Below are 20866 nucleotides of genomic sequence, written 5' to 3' on the forward strand. Positions count from 1 at the left end.
TTGTTACTGTTATATGTATTGTACTGCCAGGAATTTATACAGCATTTGCGTAAGTGGTAAAATGATTACTATATGTTTAATTTTTTTAAAGTGATCTTTCCGTGTTCCTGCCCCTTCCCCTTATTATACTGTTTTGGATAGTTCAACGTGTAGGTAGTCTATAAGGTTACTTTGGTAATGCAAATAGCTTCTTGTATTCTTTGATGTGGAGAGCTTTCTTGTGTTTTGAAGTCTGGAGAAAGCTGCTAAACTGAACTAGTTTAATTAATAGTAATAGCTTTACAATAGCATGCAGTTTTCCAACAAATGGCTGGCATTAAATAGACTATGGCCTACATGTCACAAAAGTAAATTGACTCCAAATATTAGACATGTACTAAATAGTTGAGTGATCAATGTAAAGTACTGTTTTGAGGAAAGAGAAAAAGAGCTACAGAGCAGTGGTAAAGGAGAGAAATAAGAACACTACATGATGACATTTTTAATATAATCTATTACAGAAGAAAAAAATAAGATGACATAATAGTGATGGTGGGTCATTTTAAAATTGTGTCATGCTGACATAATTAATTTCCCCATTCCAATCTGCAGTCATGTAAATGGCAGGGTGTCCAAGAAATGCCTCAATCAAAACACAGATGTGCAAATATGGCTTTATATCAGGCCGTTTAGGAATCTTGGGAGAGCTACCAGATGAAGATTTAAAAAAATTATTTTGACATTCCACTAGAATTAACCATGTTTCCAATTATGGGCTCCTGTGCCATTGATTAGCCACCACTGCGATGCGACTACATTGGATCTCAACAAACTGATTCAGAATTGAATACCAAGTGTTGAGCTTGGTACACAATTTGCATGTCATAGGCTGAAAGTGCTTTGCTTGAATTTCCACGAACACAGTCATCATAATTTTTTACAGACTTTTCCAGCCCTAGCAAGCGTACATCAGTAAGCAGTTTTCAGTCAGTCGTGGACAGCGACTCTGCAGCTTCCATCAGCCTAAATGTGGAACTGGACAATGTCAACTTTCATATCAAGAAACATTCCAAGTACCCGTATGTCCCAACACATCCAGCAGATCAGAAAGGTATGGAAGGGAAAAGAAAAGCAATGAAAGAGACAGTGGTAGGAATGAAGTTTAGTTCTTTACTCCAATGTTTTGGAAGAAGATAATGCCCAAGTAAAAGTAAATTTGACGAAAGTTAAGGAATGGTTGCTATCTTATGGTTAGCGTAGAGCTTTGAGCCCTAGCTTTCACTTTGAGGAAAATCTTAATTTTAAAAAAATGTTGCTGTGTTTTCTTTTGTTGATGAAGTGAACCTGCTGCCTCTGAATACTGGACTGTCTTTGCACCTTGGCTTGCCAATGAAACAGTCCTGATTATTTTTCCTCCTCTTCCACAAATCCCCCCACCCACCTGCTTTATTACCACTCCCTCTACACAAAAGAAATATAATTATCTGTGCTGTAACATTTCTTTTCCAGATTTCTGCATGATACAGTTTGTTTTTATACCTGCTTTGCAGCCAGCTTTTGCATTCTAACTGACCTAGCATTTTGCAGATGATGTGTCATTCTTTTTTGCTATGCTGGATAATTAAATGTTATACTTACTTGTGCTTTGTTGTTTAACTTTTTCATAATTTCTTGGCCTGTCATTTTAAACTGCATTTATTTGCTGTCACAGTATTGCTGTTTAAATATCTTCCTTGTCTTTCAGCTCCCTATGCCAATGTCATAATTGCTGAAAGGGACTGTAATTTGTTGAGTAATATGCATCCATATTATTTTGGTATTGAGTGATTTCTCTGTTTTGGTAATATACCAAGTTTTGCCTGATCTTCTCTGTATGTGTTGCTTCTTAATAGCCAACCATCACACACAAATCTTTCTTTCGACCCTTTGGGACATAGTTAAGATTAAATGGTTTAGTATTTTATTTTTTTGAACACTCTCATTTTCATAAAACAGTGATTTTTAAGCATGTGAACTGTATAGTGTGATTAATTTTCAGCTGCTAGCTAACCTATGTAAATGTGTCCTTTGACAGAGTTCTTGGTATCCGAGGATGGAATACAACAAGTCATTGGTATAAGTGATGCTTTTATGAAAGGTAAGTAAAAGTTTAGGTGTAGAATTCATAAAGATGAAAACTACAGAATGTTTGTTCCAGGAATCTGTAACCATGACTTGCTTTAAATGGCGGAAAGATTGACTTAAAATTTGCAAGCTGTATTGGTTTATGTTGTGTAAACTTAATTAGTCAGACTCCGACCTCTTGACCAGTTTAAACCCATCCCAGGAATCTACGTAAAAGCAAATTATTGCGGATGCTGGGATCTGAAACAAAAACAGAAAATGCTGGACAATTGCATCTGTGGGGAGAGAACGGAGCGAACATTTCGAGAAATCCAGAAATTTGGACTTGCATTCTCAGCTGATACTGAGAGAAGTGATTGTTTTTTTAAAAGAGGAAACATTTCTGTTTGCTTTCTTAATGAATGCAATAGATATCATGATCCGATTTAAAAATGGGGTCCCTTACAGTATCTCAAAGAATATTCATAGAATCATAGAATTTACAGTGCAGAAGGAGGCCATTAGGCCCATCGAGTCTGCACCGGCAAGAGCACCCTACTTAAGCCCGCACCTCCACCCTATCCCCGTAACACCACCTCACCTTTTTGGACACTAAGGACAATTTAGTATGGCCAATCCACCTAACCTGCACACCTTTGGCCTGTGGGAGGAAACTGGACCACCCGGAGAAAATCCACGCAGACATGAGGAGAACGTGCAGACTCCACACAGAACGTGCAGACTCCACAGTGACCCAAGCTGGGAATCGCGCCTGTGACCCTGGAGCTGTAAGCAACAGTGCTAGCCACTGTGCTACCATGCCACCCTTCAACATCATTAAAAATGCCCGTCACCTGATCATCTGTTGTTTGAGTGACTTCACTATTCACAAATGACTGCTGTATTTAGCTGATTAGCAGTGACTGTACTTCAAAAGCAATTCATTGGCTGTGAAACACTTTAAAGCATCCTGAAGACATGATGAGATGACTTCAAAATGTCAATTCTTGCTTTTCTTATCAGTTGAGCCATATCCCAGAACCTGAATACTTCTATGAAAAAACAAAGAATATACATTTCTATTGTTGAATTTCAATACCTAGACTTTAGAATGGTTGAATTCGAAGTAAATGCGGATGAACAGTTAAGCGTCTGTATTGCCAGAAAATAAACTAATGCTATGTGTATTGTGTGCTAATATTGACAGCAGTAATATCTAAATTCTGGTCAATCTTTGTATTTTTAAAGTTCAATTATATTCTAGAATACATTTAATGGAAATTGAAATTCTGTTTCTGTGCTCGCCAATAGATAATTTTCAGATCATTCAACTAAGTAAATGGAAAATCATGGGCTGCTGAACATTGAAGGTGTATCCATTGTAGAAACATAGCAAATAGGAGAAGAAGTAGGTGGTTCAGCCCTTTGAGCCAGCTCTGCCATTCAGACTGATCATGGCTGATCCTCAATCACAACGTCATACTCCCACTCACCCCATTGTACCTGAGAAATATTCATATGCTGCATCAAACTAAACCCTGTATTTTTAATCAGTAGCATGGTATGTTGCATAATAAAATACTTGCATTTACGGAGCACCGTTCGTGACCACCAGATGTCCCAAAGATTTAAGTACTTTGAAGTGTAGTCAGTGTTCACTGTTGTAATCTAGGAAATGTAGCAGCCAGCTCCCACAAACACCAATGTGGAGACAACCATTTAATCTGTTTTGTGACATTAATTACTGGATAAACATTATTAAAATGTACTGAGAAAAGTCAAGATCTTGATTCCTGCAATTTGATTTCAAACTGTTGAAAGATATACTTTAAATTATTCCTGTACTTTGACTCCAGAATCTCTCTTTAATCGTCGAGTTGAAGAAAAATCCAAAGATCTCCTTTTTACACCACTTGGATGGCATCACAGCTCCCTGGAACACCTTAGGGAGGAAAATGGGGAAAAAGAAGCAATGGAGAGACTACTGTAAGTGCATATGCTAAACTACAATATGGTCTGTTGCAGCTCTATCGTAGTTTTAAAAAATAAAAGCTTGCTATGCTCAATGTGAAGCAGAGGTCAAACCAAACCCTGTGGTATGTTATGCAAGATGTGTGTTACCAAAAAATGCAGCTTTAATGTTTAAAATTCACAAAGCACCGTTTAAAATGTTTGGTAACTTCTCTATCCACTATAGAAAAAAATGGAAAATCAAATTATAGTTGAATGTTTTAAATATTAATTAATTTTAACATCAATTTAAATTAATTGTAGTCTGCAAGAAATCGAGCTAGCGTTTAAAGTTAAGGTGAGCAATAAATGATTTGTATGAATGATTGACCATCTAACATGTGAAAAACAAGTGTTCATTTTTAGTTGTCCATTTTGTTATTTTTATTTTAATACAGATTCAAGTGTTCAGGAAATATTTTGTGCTTATCTAATATTTTGAAAGACAGAACTTGAGTTATCATTTTAATAATTGCTCGGGAGCACAGTAGCACAAGTGGATAGCACTGTGCCTTCACAGCTCCAGGGTCCCAGGTTCGATTCCCTGCTGGGTCACTGTCTGCGCTGAGTCTGTACGTTCTCCCCGTGTCTGCGTGGGTTTCCTCCGGGTGCTCTGGTTTCCTCCCACAGTCCAAAGACGTGCAGGTTAGGTGGATTGGCCATGATAAATTGCCCTTAGTGACCAAAAGGGGTTAGGAGGGGGCATTGGGTTATGGGGATGGGGTGGAAGTGAGGGCTTAGGTGGTTGATGCAGACTCGATGGCCCGAATGGCCTCCTGCACTGTATGTTCTATGTTCCAACATTCTAAACAGGATTATAATTGAATGCTGGAAAATATTTTAATCTTGTATGTGCATTAAAGATACCAGTTTTCAGTTCAAATTTACAGTGTAAATAAGAATGCGAACAATTTCAAAATGAATTGCTTCTTTTAAATTAGAAAGTAACGTGCATTTTGCAGCAGAAAATATACATCTGCTTTTTTCTATTTTATTTTTACACCCAGTTCAGCTAACCATAGCCATATGATGGCCTTGCTGCAGCAGCTGCTGTACAGTGAGTCTCTCTCACTGTCCTGGAGAGACATAATTGTTCCTGTAGTCCGCCAGGTTGTACAGACTGTGCGTCCTGATGTCAAGAATAATGATGATGACATGGATATCCGTCAATTTGTTCATATAAAAAAGGTAACATTTGCTGAGCTGAGTCACATTAACATGCACACATCAGCATTATTGTGAAAATTGCGCTCTGTTTACAGATCTTTTTGTCAACATAAACACTGTCCACCTGCTGAAATTTCTAATTGCTTTTGTTTTTGTCATTAGGTGTCACCTGAGGTCCAGTTTGTAGCAAACTTACCTTTTAATCAGGAGGTTCTGTGTTCAATTCTGACCCAGGATTTGAGCACAAAAATCCAAACGGTAGCTTCAGTGCTGTACTGTTGAGCACTCGCTTTCGCATGAGACATTGCCGAGACCCCATCTGTCTCCATCCATGGGCATAAAAGATCCCATAGCACCATTTCAAAGAAGAGCAGGGGTGGGATCCCTGATGCCCTGGTCAATATTTATCCCTCCATTAACATCTCACAAAAAATGTCTAGTCATTATTACAGTGCTCTTTATATGAGCTTTCTCTGTTCAAATTGACTGCTGTGTTCCAACATTACAACAGTGACTATACTTCAAAAGTACTTCATTGGGTGAAAAGTAATTTGGGAATGTCCTGTGCTGGTAAAAGATTCTATATAGATGCAAGTCTGTTTTCGCAAAACCTATTTGCCCTTTCAAATCAGGGGTTTAATGTTAGAACTAATTTTAAATTCAAAATGATCTTTTCAATTTCTTAAATTAGTTTGCTTTCTAAACATGAAATGTATCCCAAGATTACACTTTATTTGCTTTCCTTTTCAGATACCAGGTGGTAAAAAGTTTGATTCCGCAGTCGTTAATGGATTCGTTTGTACCAAAAACATTGCCCACAAAAAGGTCTCAATAAACTTAAGTCTTCTGTTAATTATCATTCACATTTTACAAGTTCATTACAAGGTTATGTTTGTGTGCAGTAACATTCTTGCAGTATAATACTGGTTTTAAAATTCCGCAGATGAATCTTCACATAAAAAATCCAAAGATACTGCTGTTGAAGTGCTCCATTGAATACCTCTATCGCGAGGAGACCAAGTTTACATGCATTGATCCTATTGTCCTGCAGGTTTGTGTTTTTGATTGTGTTAAAGATCATCCATGGATATAGTTTGCTGCTAATATTCCCAAAAACTAGTCTGCACTTGGATGTGAGTTAGTTGAAATATATTGCACAAGGATAATCGGTAAACCAATGCAATGGTTTTTAGATCTCATGTTATATGGTTTATTCATACTGGAGCGTAACAGTGACCTGTATTGTGGTACATAGGAAAGAGAATTCCTGAAGAATTATGTACAGCGAATAGTGGATGTTCGACCAAATCTGGTTCTTGTGGAAAAGACAGTTTCTCGGATTGCTCAAGATATGCTTCTGGAAAATGGCATCACCTTAGTTATTAATGTAAAACAAGTGAGTTTGCCAATTTTGTCAGTTTGTGTTTAACTTCTTGACCTTCTGTCATTACATTACACATGCAAATCTATTAAGTCTTCACTTTTTTTGTGTCTTATATAAGAGAAACGACTGCTGTGTAAGTGTTCCTCAAAATGCATTTGATATCATTGGTTCAACCTTTCAGTGATTTTGAAATTTTGTAAGCTTGATTCCTTTTTTGTGAGGTACTTTTTCAGTGGCATTTTGAGGAACTTCACTGCAGTTTGTCTGTTGCTATCTTATTCCTGTTGGTAGTGTTTCAAAGCTTATTTGGAAAACATTACTGATCAGGAGGTGGAATCCTAGCTGAATTTCCTTTGGCTAGTCTGAGGACACTAGTGAATTGTACATATACACTTCGCCAGTGATAGGCTCTATAAGTAAATATATTTTAAAAATAATGCATTGTAAATTTTAAAAGCCCTATTTTTGTAAGTTTGTATTGACTATTGTTTTACTTAGATGGGGAATTTGGTGAGCCCAGTTCAGAAGACTGAAAATTGGCAAGGGAAGGGAATGGTGATATTTCAATAATTGTTTCTATGGTAATTGATGACCATGAACGTCCCATTTGTTTTTGCACATAGCAAGTGCTAGAGCGAGTGAGCCGTGTTACCCAGGGTGATTTGGTTATGTCAATGGACCAACTTCTTACAAAGCCTCGCCTTGGAACATGCCATAAATTTTTCCTTCAACCATTTCAACTACCTAATGGTAAGTAACTTCATACCTACATGTTTTTTTCCTACAGTTCTGAAGGTAATCTAATGCTGGAATTTCATGGGTGCTTGTGGCCTTATTTCCTATAGTGGAGCTGGACAATTGAACAATGGTTGATTATTTAAGTTTAGGAAGCTGGCAGTCAAACCCTATTTTGTGCTCACTTGGCATGTCTTCTCTATCACACGCACACACACCACCCCCCTACATCCCTAATGAGGACGTATGTTGCCAATTTGGTGGCCTTCTAGCTGACAGCAGTTAACTAGACACAGGAGAGAGATTGGGCGCGATTCTCCAGCTTCATTGTTCTTTCGCTCAATCGTAACAAGGCTGGTGAATAGCGGGAGAGGCCAAAAATGTGATCCGCGCTGGTCGCCAAACAGTTTGTGATGCAACCGGCTTGCTCCTGTAGACGAAATAGGGATCTCATCGTAGCGTGGCGAGAAACCAATTATCACCACTTAAGCCCCATTTCCATACAATTAACGAGAGCCTCCCCATATGCAACGGCCTCCCGTCATTCAGCAGCCTCCCCAGCAAGTGTTCGCGTTGGCGCCAATTAGTACTCCTTTTGAAAAATGTGAACATGGTGGAAGGGCTTCTGGGGGGTGCCGAGGAGGTGAGAAGCCATTTTTGATCACAGGCAAAGATTTTCTTTTTTTAAATTTCGGGTATCCAATTCATTTTTTCCAATTGAGGGGCAATTTAGCGTGGCCAATCCACCTACCCTGCACATCTTTTTGGGTTGTGGGGGCGAAACCCATGCAAACTCCACACGACAATGACCCAGAGCCGGGATTGAACCTGGGACCTCGGCACCGTGAGGCAACCGTGCTAACCACTTGTGCCACCATGTTGCCCTGATCACAGGCAAAGATACCAGTGGCGTTGGGTTTGCCACCCCAGTGCTCGGCAGGAGGTGGGCTGCCACAGGGGGTGTTGCGGGGGAGGGGGGGGGGGGAGCGCTAGGGGTGGGAAACTCGGGGGCAGCCGACCACGGCATCACCATGCCAACCCTGGCTCATGTTTACCAGTTCCGGGGCAACCCTTGACCTCTCCGTTCTGCCCCAACGATCATCCATATCCTCCCACCGACTGCTGAGGCTTCTGGCTGTGCAGCTGAAGGCTATTGCTGATGGGAAATTGGCAATCGTGGTCCAAAGATGTGCAGGTTAGGTTTGGCCATGCTAAATTGCCCTTAGTGTCCAAAAAATATTAGGTGGGGTTACTGGGTTACAGGGATAGAGTGGAGGTGTGGGCTTAAGTAGGGTGCTCTTTCCAAGGGCCAGTGCAGACTCGATGGGCCGAATGGCTGCCTTCTGCACTGTAAATTCTATGAAGTGAGCACTTCACACATGCCAAGTGGATTCCCAAGGCTGGGCGGGCCATATAGCATGTGGGAATTATTAGTTAGCATTCCAATCACACCTTGATGCCTGGACACTGTGCTTGACCACTGCGGGAAGCAACACCATACACACAACATCCAAACACCCAGGGGATGAGACACAGCTCCGGCGACATGTCCATTGCCGGAGGCTGGGTGAATGCCATGGCGAGTGGGGGGGGTGGGGGATGCCTGGAGAGATGGGCAAAGGGTCCGGGGGTCAACCCGCATTGCGGGAGAAAGTGACAGAGGCATCATAACGGTTGTGCACAAAGGTGTTTAATGTGCTGTACAACACCCCACTCCCTGTGGCGTTCCCCCGCTGCTCTCCGTGATCCTCAACGTGCCTGGCCCTTCCAGCTCTACTACTACGTCTAGGTGTTTCCCCGGGAGGCACATCTGAGGTGGAGGCAGCCAGCTGCCTACCTCATCCCGTTGCCTTCGATGCCCCTGGCGGGCGTCCTCTCGGGTATCTGACCGGAGGGCCCCGGCTAACTTCTCGGCGGCACATGTGCTGATGATGCACATCTGGTGGAGGCAGGAACCCCCAGGCAAGACAGCAATCGGAGGTCTGCTGGATCCCAGGACCCAGCGGTGTCCCAGCCTGATGTGCTGACCTCGAGAAGCGGCTTCATCAGAGGGGTGGAACTCAGGGGAGCTGGTGCCCACCATCGCCACTCCATGGGACGAGTCCGGGTTGACACTCCGCGCCCCCTCCTCCTGGTCGGTGCCCATTGGGCCCTGGGTTCACCTTGGACAGAGGGGCAGCTGGTTCGAACCGCGGCTGCCCCTGCGTCATCTGGCTCTGCCAGCCCTGGCGGTTCCCCAATGTCTGCACCATTGTGTCAATGCTCTCGGCAATGCTCCTCAAGTGATTGGGCCATGCTCTGCAGTGACTCGGCAATGCCCATCTGTGACTGAGACAAGCTCTACAGTACCTCGGCCATGCCCATCTGAGAATGGGACATGTACCGCAGAACCTCATCAAGGTCAGCCTGGTACTGGGTGACATCCTCAAGCGAGTCGGACATTCTGCCAATGTCCTCAGCCACGGCCGTCACCGACTGCACGCTACCTTGGACACCTTCACTCGTGCCAACGTCGTGCACTGCGGTCGTCACTCTAGCAGTGTTGGCCTCGGTACCACTCATTGCCAACGCCATCTCTTGCGCCTGTAGCCTCTGGGCCTCCTTCAAGCGACTATGGATCTGTGGAGTGACGCTGACATCTCCCTCTGAATGTCCCGGCCGCTCCCTATCGTCTCCATCAGCTCCAAGTAACCCATTTCCAGAGGCTCAGCATCAGGCTGGGACACCGCTGGGTCCTGGGATCCAGCAGACCTCCGACTGCTGTCTTGCCTGGGGGTTCCTGCCTCCACCAGATGTGCATCATCAGCGGTGTGGTGCTCACCAGATTGTGCCCCAGAGGCCTGACCATTAGTATTTTCCACCGAGGTGCATGTATCTGCACTGGTGGAGGGTGGGGTGGAGGGTCGGGATGACAGCTGTGCCGCGACTATACAGTTGTACCCTCGGCATTGGTGTCTACTCACTCGTGCTACCCGGTGTCGGTCATTGACCTTTTTCTGTCACTGAAGGGCAGTCCTTCTGGTCACACATCCCAAGCTGATGGCTGCTGCCACCTCATCCCAGGCAGCATTGGCTACCTTGTGGCTCACCCTCCGGGTCCCTCGAGGGAACAAGACATCCCTCCTGCCCTCCACCTTGTCTAGGAGCCTTCCCAGGTTAGCATCTCCAAACATTGGGGCTGGTCTCCTCGGCGCCATTATTGCGAGCTGGCTGAGCAAGTGCTGCTTAAGTGCTGCTCAAACTTGTTAGTCGGGGGCTGGCAAGCGTGGTCCCGGCGAATCAGCTGGCGAACCATCATTTGTGGCGTCAAGCCTGTGAGGCCTCATTAAGTGGACCAATTAATGTTAGATTGCGTTGCCGGCCTCGCAGGGGAAGCTCTGGGCAATTCCCGCTCGCTACCACACAGAGTTTTCTGGAGAATGGTGCCAATTGAGTCAAAGGTTTTATTGATCTGCCTATCTGTGTCTTTCCAGCAATACAAATACTCCCAGAACCATTATTTTTTACTTTATTCTTTTCTCCAATTTAGGAATGTTTCGATTCATTCACAAATATATGAAATCGTAGTCTTACTTTTGTGAGGTTATAATAATTTAATGTATTGTAATATCATGTTCTGTCTGAAAAAATGGCCATGTCCGGTTCGGACTTAAAAACCTGTGTTTTCTCCCCAATAATGAATATATTTAAATCAATGGATATCCGGTTCACACCCAGATCACATCACTAGCAGGGAACATCTCATTCTGCTCTCTCTCTCTCTCTCTCCCTCGCGCTCCCTCCCTCGCGCGCGTCTGCCTCCCTCGCGCGCGTCTGCCTCCCTCGCGCGCGTCATGCCTCCCTCGCGCGCGCCCTGCCTCCCTCGCGCGCGCCCTGCCTCCCTCGCGCGCGCCCTGCCTCCCTCACGCGCGCCCTGCCTCCCTCGCGCGCGCCCTGCCTCCCTCGCGCGCGCCCTGCCTCCCTCGCGCGCGCCCTGCCTCCCTCGCGCGCGCCCTGCCTCCCTCGCGCGCGCCCTGCCTCCCTCGCGCGCGCCCTGCCTCCCTCGCGCGCGCCCTGCCTCCCTCGCGCGCGCCCTGCCTCCCTCGCGCGCGCCCTGCCTCCCTCGCGCGCGCCCTGCCTCCCTCGCGCGCGCCCTGCCTCCCTCACGCGCGCCCTGCCTCCCTCGCGCGCGCCCTGCCTCCCTCGCGCGCGCCCTGCCTCCCTCGCGCGCGCCCTGCCTCCCTCGCGCGCGCCCTGCCTCCCTCGCGCGCGTCCTGCCTCCCTCGCGCGCGTCCTGCCTCCCTCGCGCGCGTCCTGCCTCCCTCGCGCGCGTCCTGCCTCCCTCGCGCGCGTCCTGCCTCCCTCGGCTCGCTCTCTCTCCCTTCCCCGGCTCGCGCTCTCTCCCTTCCCCGGCTCGCGCTCTCTCCCTTCCCCGGCTCGCGCTCTCTCCCTTCCCCGGCTCGCGCTCTCTCCCTTCCCCGGCTCGCGCTCTCTCCCTTCCCCGGCTCGCGCTCTCTCCCTTCCCCGGCTCGCGCTCTCTCCCTTCCCCGGCTCGCGCTCTCTCCCTTCCCCGGCTCGCGCTCTCTCCCTTCCCCGGCTCGCGCTCTCTCCCTTCCCCGGCTCGCGCTCTCTCCCTTCCCCGGCTCGCGCTCTCTCCCTTCCCCGGCTCGCGCTCTCTCCCTTCCCCGGCTCGCGCTCTCTCCCTTCCCCGGCTCGCGCTCTCTCCCTTCCCCGGCTCGCGCTCTCTCCCTTCCCCGGCTCGCGCTCTCTCCCTTCCCCGGCTCGCGCTCTCTCCCTTCCCCGGCTCGCGCTCTCTCCCTTCCCCGGCTCGCGCTCTCTCCCTTCCCCGGCTCGCGCTCTCTCCCTTCCCCGGCTCGCGCTCTCTCCCTTCCCCGGCTCGCGCTCTCTCCCTTCCCCGGCTCGCGCTCTCTCCCTTCCCCGGCTCGCGCTCTCTCCCTTCCCCGGCTCGCGCTCTCTCCCTTCCCCGGCTCGCGCTCTCTCCCTTCCCCGGCTCGCGCTCTCTCCCTTCCCCGGCTCGCGCTCTCTCCCTTCCCCGGCTCGCGCTCTCTCCCTTCCCCGGCTCGCGCTCTCTCCCTTCCCCGGCTCGCGCTCTCTCCCTTCCCCGGCTCGCGCTCTCTCCCTTCCCCGGCTCGCGCTCTCTCCCTTCCCCGGCTCGCGCTCTCTCCCTTCCCCGGCTCGCGCTCTCTCCCTTCCCCGGCTCGCGCTCTCTCCCTTCCCCGGCTCGCGCTCTCTCCCTTCCCCGGCTCGCGCTCTCTCCCTTCCCCGGCTCGCGCTCTCTCCCTTCCCCGGCTCGCGCTCTCTCCCTTCCCCGGCTCGCGCTCTCTCCCTTCCCCGGCTCGCGCTCTCTCCCTTCCCCGGCTCGCGCTCTCTCCCTTCCCCGGCTCGCGCTCTCTCCCTTCCCCGGCTCGCGCTCTCTCCCTTCCCCGGCTCGCGCTCTCTCCCTTCCCCGGCTCGCGCTCTCTCCCTTCCCCGGCTCGCGCTCTCTCCCTTCCCCGGCTCGCGCTCTCTCCCTTCCCCGGCTCGCGCTCTCTCCCTTCCCCGGCTCGCGCTCTCTCCCTTCCCCGGCTCGCGCTCTCTCCCTTCCCCGGCTCGCGCTCTCTCCCTTCCCCGGCTCGCGCTCTCTCCCTTCCCCGGCTCGCGCTCTCTCCCTTCCCCGGCTCCCGCTCTCTCCCTTCCCCGGCTCCCGCTCTCTCCCTTCCCCGGCTCCCGCTCTCTCCCTTCCCCGGCTCCCGCTCTCTCCCTTCCCCGGCTCCCGCTCTCTCCCTTCCCCGGCTCCCGCTCTCTCCCTTCCCCGGCTCCCGCTCTCTCCCTTCCCCGGCTCCCGCTCTCTCCCTTCCCCGGCTCCCGCTCTCTCCCTTCCCCGGCTCCCGCTCTCTCCCTTCCCCGGCTCCCGCTCTCTCCCTTCCCCGGCTCCCGCTCTCTCCCTTCCCCGGCTCCCGCTCTCTCCCTTCCCCGGCTCCCGCTCTCTCCCTTCCCCGGCTCCCGCTCTCTCCCTTCCCCGGCTCCCGCTCTCTCCCTTCCCCGGCTCCCGCTCTCTCCCTTCCCCGGCTCCCGCTCTCTCCCTTCCCCGGCTCCCGCTCTCTCCCTTCCCCGGCTCCCGCTCTCTCCCTTCCCCGGCTCCCGCTCTCTCCCTTCCCCGGCTCCCGCTCTCTCCCTTCCCCGGCTCCCGCTCTCTCCCTTCCCCGGCTCCCGCTCTCTCCCTTCCCCGGCTCGCGCTCTCTCCCTTCCCCGGCTCGCGCTCTCTCCCTTCCCCGGCTCGCGCTCTCTCCCTTCCCCGGCTCGCGCGCTCTCCCTTCCCCGGCTCGCGCTCTCTCCCTTCCCCGGCTCGCGCGCTCTCCCTTCCCCGGCTCGCGCGCTCTCCCTTCCCCGGCTCGCGCGCTCTCCCTTCCCCGGCTCGCGCGCTCTCCCTTCCCCGGCTCGCGCGCTCTCCCTTCCCCGGCTCGCGCGCTCTCCCTTCCCCGGCTCGCGCGCTCTCCCTTCCCCGGCTCGCGCGCTCTCCCTTCCCCGGCTCGCGCGCTCTCCCTTCCCCGGCTCGCGCGCTCTCCCTTCCCCGGCTCGCGCGCTCTCCCTTCCCCGGCTCGCGCGCTCTCCCTTCCCCGGCTCGCGCGCTCTCCCTTCCCCGGCTCGCGCGCTCTCCCTTCCCCGGCTCGCGCGCTCTCCCTTCCCCGGCTCGCGCGCTCTCCCTTCCCCGGCTCGCGCGCTCTCCCTTCCCCGGCTCGCGCGCTCTCCCTTCCCCGGCTCGCGCGCTCTCCCTTCCCCGGCTCGCGCGCTCTCGCGCCCCCTCGCTCGCTCTCGCGCCCCCTCGCTCTCGCACTCACTCTCGCGCCCCCTCGCTCGCTCTCGCGCGCCCCCTCGCTCGCTCTCGCGCGCCCCCTCGCGCGCCCTCGCTCTCGCGCCCCCTCGCCCCCCCACGCTCGCTCTCGCCCCCCCCGCTTGCTCTCGCCCCCCCACGCTCGCACTCGCTCTTGCACTCACTCTCGCCCCCCTCGCGCCCCCTCGCGCCCCCTCGCCCCCCCTCGCTCGCTCTCGCCCCCCCCCTCGCTCGCTCTCGCCCCCCCTCGCTCGCTCTCTCCCCCCTCGCTCTCTCTCTCGCCCCCTCGCTCGCTCTCTCCCCCTCGCTCTCTCTCTCGCCCCCCTCGCTCTCTCTCTCGCCCCCTCGCTCGCTCTCTCGCCCCCTCGCTCGCTCTCTCGCCCCCTCGCTCGCTCTCTCGCCCCCTCGCTCGCTCTCTCGCCCCCTCGCTCGCTCTCTCGCCCCCTCGCTCGCTCTCTCGCCCCCTCGCTCGCTCTCTCGCCCCCTCGCTCGCTCTCTCGCCCCCTCGCTCGCTCTCTCGCCCCCTCGCTCGCTCTCTCGCCCCCTCGCTCGCCCCCTCGCTCGCTCTTGCACCCCCTCGCTCGCTCTCGCTCGCCCCCTCGCTCGCTCTCGCTCGCCCCCTCGCTCGCTCTCGCGCCCCCTCGCGCGCCCTCGCTCTCGCACTCACTCTCGCGCCCCCTCGCTCGCTCTCGCGCCCCCTCGCTCGCTCTCGCGCCCCCTCGCTCGCACTCGCTCTCGCACTCGCTCTCGCACTCGCTCTCGCACTTGCTCTCGCCCTCGCTCGCACTCGCTCTCGCGCCCCCTCGCCCCCCCTCGCTCGCTCTCGTTGTGGCGTGTGCCTACTCTTTCCTTAAACCCACCTACCAATAGGATTTATCCCTTACATAGCGAAGTGATATTTCACTCTGCTGTATAAGGTCTCAGGCTGAATTATTTCAATATTTGACACGAGCTAACACCCTTAGTAATATTTTTAAAAATACAGTAACCAGAGGTTTCGAAATATATCGGGCCAGAACGAGAAGTGCTGGTTAGCAACTTTTATATGTGACTTACTACTGAATATGACTAAACAGGTATGTAGTTTTGAAATGTCTTGAATTTATCTGCATTTTCTCCACCAGGTCACGCAAAGACACTCATGTTTTTTGAAGGTTGTCCCCAACATTTGGGCTGTACTGTGAAGCTAAGAGGTGCTTCAGCATATGAATTAGCGAGGGTGAAAGAAATTCTCATATTCATGGTCTGTGTAGCTTATCATTCTCAGCTGGAACTTTCTTTTCTTATGGATGAGTTTGCGATGCCTCCAAGTCTATCTAAAAGTGGATCAATCCATTCCATTATTGACGGTGAGACTGCTGAAAGTGATGGACGAGACTTGTTTAATGATGAGAAGATTGGTAGTCTTTCCAAAGACGCTGATGCTCCAATTGAAGATGTCTCCTTGGGATCTGAATTTGCTCCTGCTACCAGTTTTGACTGTCTGAAAGAAAATACATTTTGTGAGGAAGAGAAACTACTGAGAAGAAGTGTTTCCCGGGACAGTATTTTTGTAAAGCCTGAGGGGCTCACGCCTGATAGCGTTCCTCCAGATTTTGAGACCCCTTTTCTTGACCCTCCTATGATGTCTTCTGTCCATGCATCCATAATAGACTCACTGATGTCCGAAAGTAAGAAAGATCTAATCCCTTCAGATACTTATCATGCATTCTTACATGAGCAACCCAGATCGTTAAATGATTCTGATGACCAGTCAGTGGGAAACCGGCCTAAACTTTTCCGTGATCCCCTACAGGATGATACAGATTTGTTCATTACTGAACATGTTACTTCCTCTGAAGATAGGCTGAAATCCTACTCTGTTGCATTCAAGCAGGAACTGAAAGATGTCATTCTTTGCATATCTCCTTTCATAACTTTCAGAGAGCCTTTCCTATTGACCAACAAAGGTATGAAATGTCCCACAAGAGACTACTTCCCAGAACAAGTCTATTGGTCCCCCCTCTTACACAAAGACATAAAGGAAATAGAATTCAGGAGAAAGAAACAACTACTGAAGGACTTAACAAATCTTCAGGGATTGAATGGCAATGTTCAAGCAAAATCGACTCAAATTCTTCCATCACATGATCTGCTGAGTACCAGAATAACTCATTCCTTGGGAAATAACCAAAGCTTGTCAAAGCTATTAGCTGATTATAGAGCTAGAGGTGGTAGAATAAAGAACAAAGTAATAGATCCTTTCATGCAGAGCAAAGAGGACAACCCTAAAACAGTGATGAAAGATGGGGAAGATGAAAGTCAGCGAGGACAAATCCATAATGAGTTAATGTGGCCAACAAAGGTAAGGATGTCATTTTTTTCCCTTTAAAAAGCAGCTTCAAGATCACATATTTAAATTCCGAATAGCCAGCGACCTAATTTAGGAGAATGTCAGACAGAACCATCACATTAAGCACTGAGTAAATCGTAGAAAATGCTGGAAATATGCAACAGGTTTGGGAGCATTTGTGGAGAGGGAAAAACAGAGTTAATGGGCAGGATTCTCAGTTTCTGAGACCATGGGCGGGATTCTCCCATTGCCGACGGCAAAATCGCATTCGGCGATCGACCGGAGAATCTGTTCTTTACACCAAAATCGCCCCCTCAAAAACGGTGTACTCAACGAGTACGCCACCACGCTGTTGGGACGGCCTCAAGACATCACCTGAGGCCCTCCCCTGATGTTCCGCCCCCGAAGGGCTGACTTCCCAAAGGCGTTGATTGCGTGTCCTCTCATCTTTCTGTTAAACTAGCATGGCAAGGGGGGGGACCGGAGCAATAGGTCAGAAGGTGAAAAAATTGAGGGAGAACTAGGGAATAGGGCCAGTATGGCTCTGAGGAAGAGCAGACAGGGAGATATTGCTGAAAACGGGACTGGTGGCCTGAAGTGTATATGTTTTAATGCAAGAAGTATAACAGGTAAGGCAGATGAACTTAGAGCTTGGATTAGTACTTGGAACTATGATGTTGTTGCCATTACAGAGACCTAGTTGAGGGAAGGACAGGATTGGCAGCTAAACGATCCAGGATTTAGATGTTTCAGGCGGGATAGAGGGGGATGTAAAAGGGGTGGAGGAGTTGCGTTACTGGTTAGGGAGAATATCACAGCTGTACTGCAGGATGACACCTCAGAGGGCAGCGAGGTTATATGGGTAGAGATCAGGAATAAGAAGGGTGCAGTCACAATGTTGAGGTTTACTACAGGTCACCCAACAGCCAGCAGGAGATGGAGGAGCAGATAGGTAGACAGATTTTGGAAAGGAATAAAAGCAACAGGGTTGTTGTGATGGGAGACTTCAACTTCCCCAATATTGACTGGGACTCACTTAGTGTTAGGGGCTTGGACGGGGCAGAGTTTGTAAGGAACATCCAGGAGGGCTTCTTAAAACAACATGTAGACAGTCCAACTAGGGAAGGGGCGGTACTGGACCTGGTATTGGGGAATGAGCCAGGCCAAGAAGTTTCAGTAGGGGAGCATTTCGGGAACAGTTGTGACCACAATTGAATAAGTTTTAAAGTGCTAGTGGACAAAGATAGGAGGGGTGAATGTGCTAAATTGGGGGAAGGCCAATTATAACAATATTAGGCAGGAACTGAAGAACCTAGATTGGGGGTGGATGTTTGTGGATAAATCGACATCTGACATGTGGGGGGGGTTTCAAATGTCAGTTGAAAGGAATTCAGGACTGGCATGTTCCTGTGCGGAAGAAGGATAAATACGGCAAATTTTGGGAACCTTGGATAACGAGAGATATTGTAGGCCTCGTCAAAAAGAAAAAGGAGGCATTTGTCAGGGCTAGAAGGCTGGGAACAGACTGTGTGGAATATAAGGAAAGTAGGAAGGAACTTAAGCAAGCAGCACGGTAGCATTGTGGATAGCACAATTGCTTCACAGCTCCAGGGTCCCAGGTTCGATTCCGGCTTGGGTCACTGTCTGTGCGGAGTCTGCACACCTCCCCGTGTGTGCGTGCGTTTCCTCCGTGTGCTCCGGTTTCCTCCCATAGTCCAAAGATGTGCAGGTGGATTGGTCATGATAAATTGCCCTTAGTGTCCAAAATTGCCCTTGGTGTTGGGTGGGTTATGGGGATCGGGTGGAGGTGTTGATCTTGGGTAGGGTGCTCTTTCCAAGAGCCGGTGCAGTCTCGATGGGCCGAATGGCCTCCTTCTGCACTGTAAATTCTATGTTAAGGAGTCAGGAGGGCTAAAAGGGGTCACGAAAAGTCATTGGCAAATAGGGCTAAGGAAAATCCCAAGGCTTTTTACACGTACATAAAAAGCAAGAGGGTAGCCAGGAAAAGGGTTGACCCACTGAAGGACAGGCGAGGGAATCTATGTGTGGAGCCAGAGGAAATGGGCGAGGTACTAAATTAATACTTTGCATCAGTATTCACCAAAGAGAAGGGTGTGTAGATAGCCTGGGTCACATTGAGATCCAAAACAATGAGGTGTTGGGCATCTTGAAAAATATTAAGTCCCCAGGGCCTGATGGGATCTACCCCAGAATACTGAAGGAGGCTAGAGAGGAAATTGCTGAGGCCTTGACAGAAATCTTTGGATCCTCACTATCTTCAGGTGATGTCCCGGAGGACTGGAGAATAGCCAATGTTGTTCCTCTGTTTAAGAAGGGTAGCACGGATAATCCAGGGAACTACAGGCCAGTGAGGCCTACGTCAGTGGTAGGGAAATTACTAGAGAGAATTCTTCGAGACAGGATCTACTCCCATTTGGAAGCAAATGGACGTATTAGCGAGAGGCAGCACGGTTTTGTGAAGGGGAGATCGTGTCTCACTAACTTGATAGAATTTTTCGAAGAGGTCACAAAGATGATTGATGCAGCTAGGGCAGTGGATATTGTCTATATGGACTTCAATAAGGCCGTTGACAAGGTCCCTCATGGCAGACTAGCACAAAAGGTGAAGTCACACGGGATCAGGGGTGAGCTGGCAAGCTGGATACAGAACTGGCTAGATCATAGAGTAGCAATGGAAGGGTGCTTTTCTGATTGGAGGGCTGTTACTAGTGGTGTTCACCAGGGATCAGTGCTGGGACCTTGGCTGTTCGTAGTATATATTGTTCGACGTTTTAGTTGCTGTGAAATGAAGAGTCTAAAGTTCTTGTTCCTTTTCACCAAACACCATTTATTTCACTTCCACAGCCTCTGCACAAAACTCTTAACAACACACCACCTGACAGAGGCCACCTGAAGCCCCTTTACATATCAGTGTCAATTAATGGATACTTAACATAAATGAGACAACTAATTGCAATGTCTCTTAACCCATTACTTAACAGTCTCCCCTTCCTTGGAGAAAAAATAATAATTAGGTGAAAACAAAATTTCAAGAAACTCAAAAACACACATGTCCCCCGCCTTTTTTTTTTGTTTGGACGAACAAAGAACAAAGAACAAAGAAATGTACAGCACAGGAACAGGCCCTTCGGCCCTCCAAGCCCGTGCCGACCATACTGCCCGACTAAACTACAATCTTCTACACTTCCTGGGTCCGTATCCTTCTATTCCCATCCTATTCATATATTTGTCAAGATGCCCCTTAAATGTCCCTATCGTCCCTGCCTCCACTACCTCCTCCGGTAGTGAGTTCCAGGCACCCACTACCCTCTGCGTAAAAAACTTGCCTCGTACATCTACTCTAAACTTTGCCCCTCTCACCTTAAACCTATGCCCCCTAGTAATTGACCCCTCTACCCTGGGGAAAAGCCTCTGACTATCCACTCTGTCTATGCCCCTCATAATTTTGTATACCTCTATCAGGTCGCCCCTCAACCTCCTTCGTTCCAGTGAGAACAAACCGAGTTTATTCAATCGCTCCTCATAGCTTATGCCCTCCATACCAGGCAACATTCTGGTAAATCTCTTCTGCACCCTCTCTAAAGCCTCCACATCCTTCTGGTAGTGTGGCGACCAGAATTGAACACTATACTCCAAGTGTGGCCTAACTAAGGTTCTATACAGCTGCAACATGACTTGCCAATTCTTATACTCAATGCCCCGGCCAATGAAGGCAAGCATGCCGTATGCCTTCTTGACTACCTTCTCCACCTGTGTAGCCCCTTTCAGTGATCTGTGGACCTGTACTCCTAGATCTCTTTGACTTTCAATACTCTTGAGGGTTCTACCATTCACTGTATATTCCCTACCTGCATTAGCCCTTCCAAAATGCATTACCTCACATTTGTCCAGGTTAAACTCCATCTGCCATCTCTCCGCCCAAGTCTCCAGACAATCTAAATCCTGCTGTATCCTCAGACAGTCCTCATCGCTATCCGCAATTCCACCAACCTTTGTGTCGTCTGCAAACTTACTAATCAGACCAGTTACATTTTCCTCCAAATCATTTATATATACTACAAAGAGCAAAGGTCCCAGCACTGATCCCTGTGGAACACCACTGGTCACAGCCCTCCAATTAGAAAAGCATCCCTCCATTGCTACCCTCTGCCTTCTATGGCCTAGCCAGTTCTGTATCCACCTTGCCAGTTCACCCCTGATCCCGTGTGACTTCACCTTTTGTACTAGTCTACCATGAGGGACCTTGTCAAAGGCCTTACTGAAGTCCATATAGACAACATCTACTGCCCTACCTGCATCAATCATCTTAGTGACCTCCTCGAAA

General features: G+C 49.7%; 1 protein-coding gene across 5 annotated transcripts in view; it reads left to right on the forward strand.

Moving 5' to 3' along the window:
* The window catches only part of pikfyve (phosphoinositide kinase, FYVE finger containing), a 218246-nt gene that overhangs the window by 103769 nt on the left and 93611 nt on the right, over window positions 1–20866 (forward strand). For 4 of the 5 annotated variants that reach the window (XM_072479996.1, XM_072480015.1, XM_072480005.1 and 1 more), the window contains exons 12-20: window positions 923–1090; window positions 2054–2116; window positions 3939–4068; window positions 5100–5280; window positions 6010–6084; window positions 6203–6310; window positions 6515–6655; window positions 7267–7393; window positions 15314–16533. In XM_072479996.1, coding sequence (XP_072336097.1) covers window positions 923–1090; window positions 2054–2116; window positions 3939–4068; window positions 5100–5280; window positions 6010–6084; window positions 6203–6310; window positions 6515–6655; window positions 7267–7393; window positions 15314–16533 — 2213 coding nt within the window. The remainder of the gene's footprint in view (window positions 1–922; window positions 1091–2053; window positions 2117–3938; window positions 4069–5099; window positions 5281–6009; window positions 6085–6202; window positions 6311–6514; window positions 6656–7266; window positions 7394–15313; window positions 16534–20866) is intronic. The other variant, XM_072480024.1, reaches the window with a different exon arrangement.

Source organism: Scyliorhinus torazame, chromosome 2 (assembly GCF_047496885.1).
Source record: "Scyliorhinus torazame isolate Kashiwa2021f chromosome 2, sScyTor2.1, whole genome shotgun sequence".
NCBI lineage: Eukaryota > Metazoa > Chordata > Chondrichthyes > Carcharhiniformes > Scyliorhinidae > Scyliorhinus > Scyliorhinus torazame.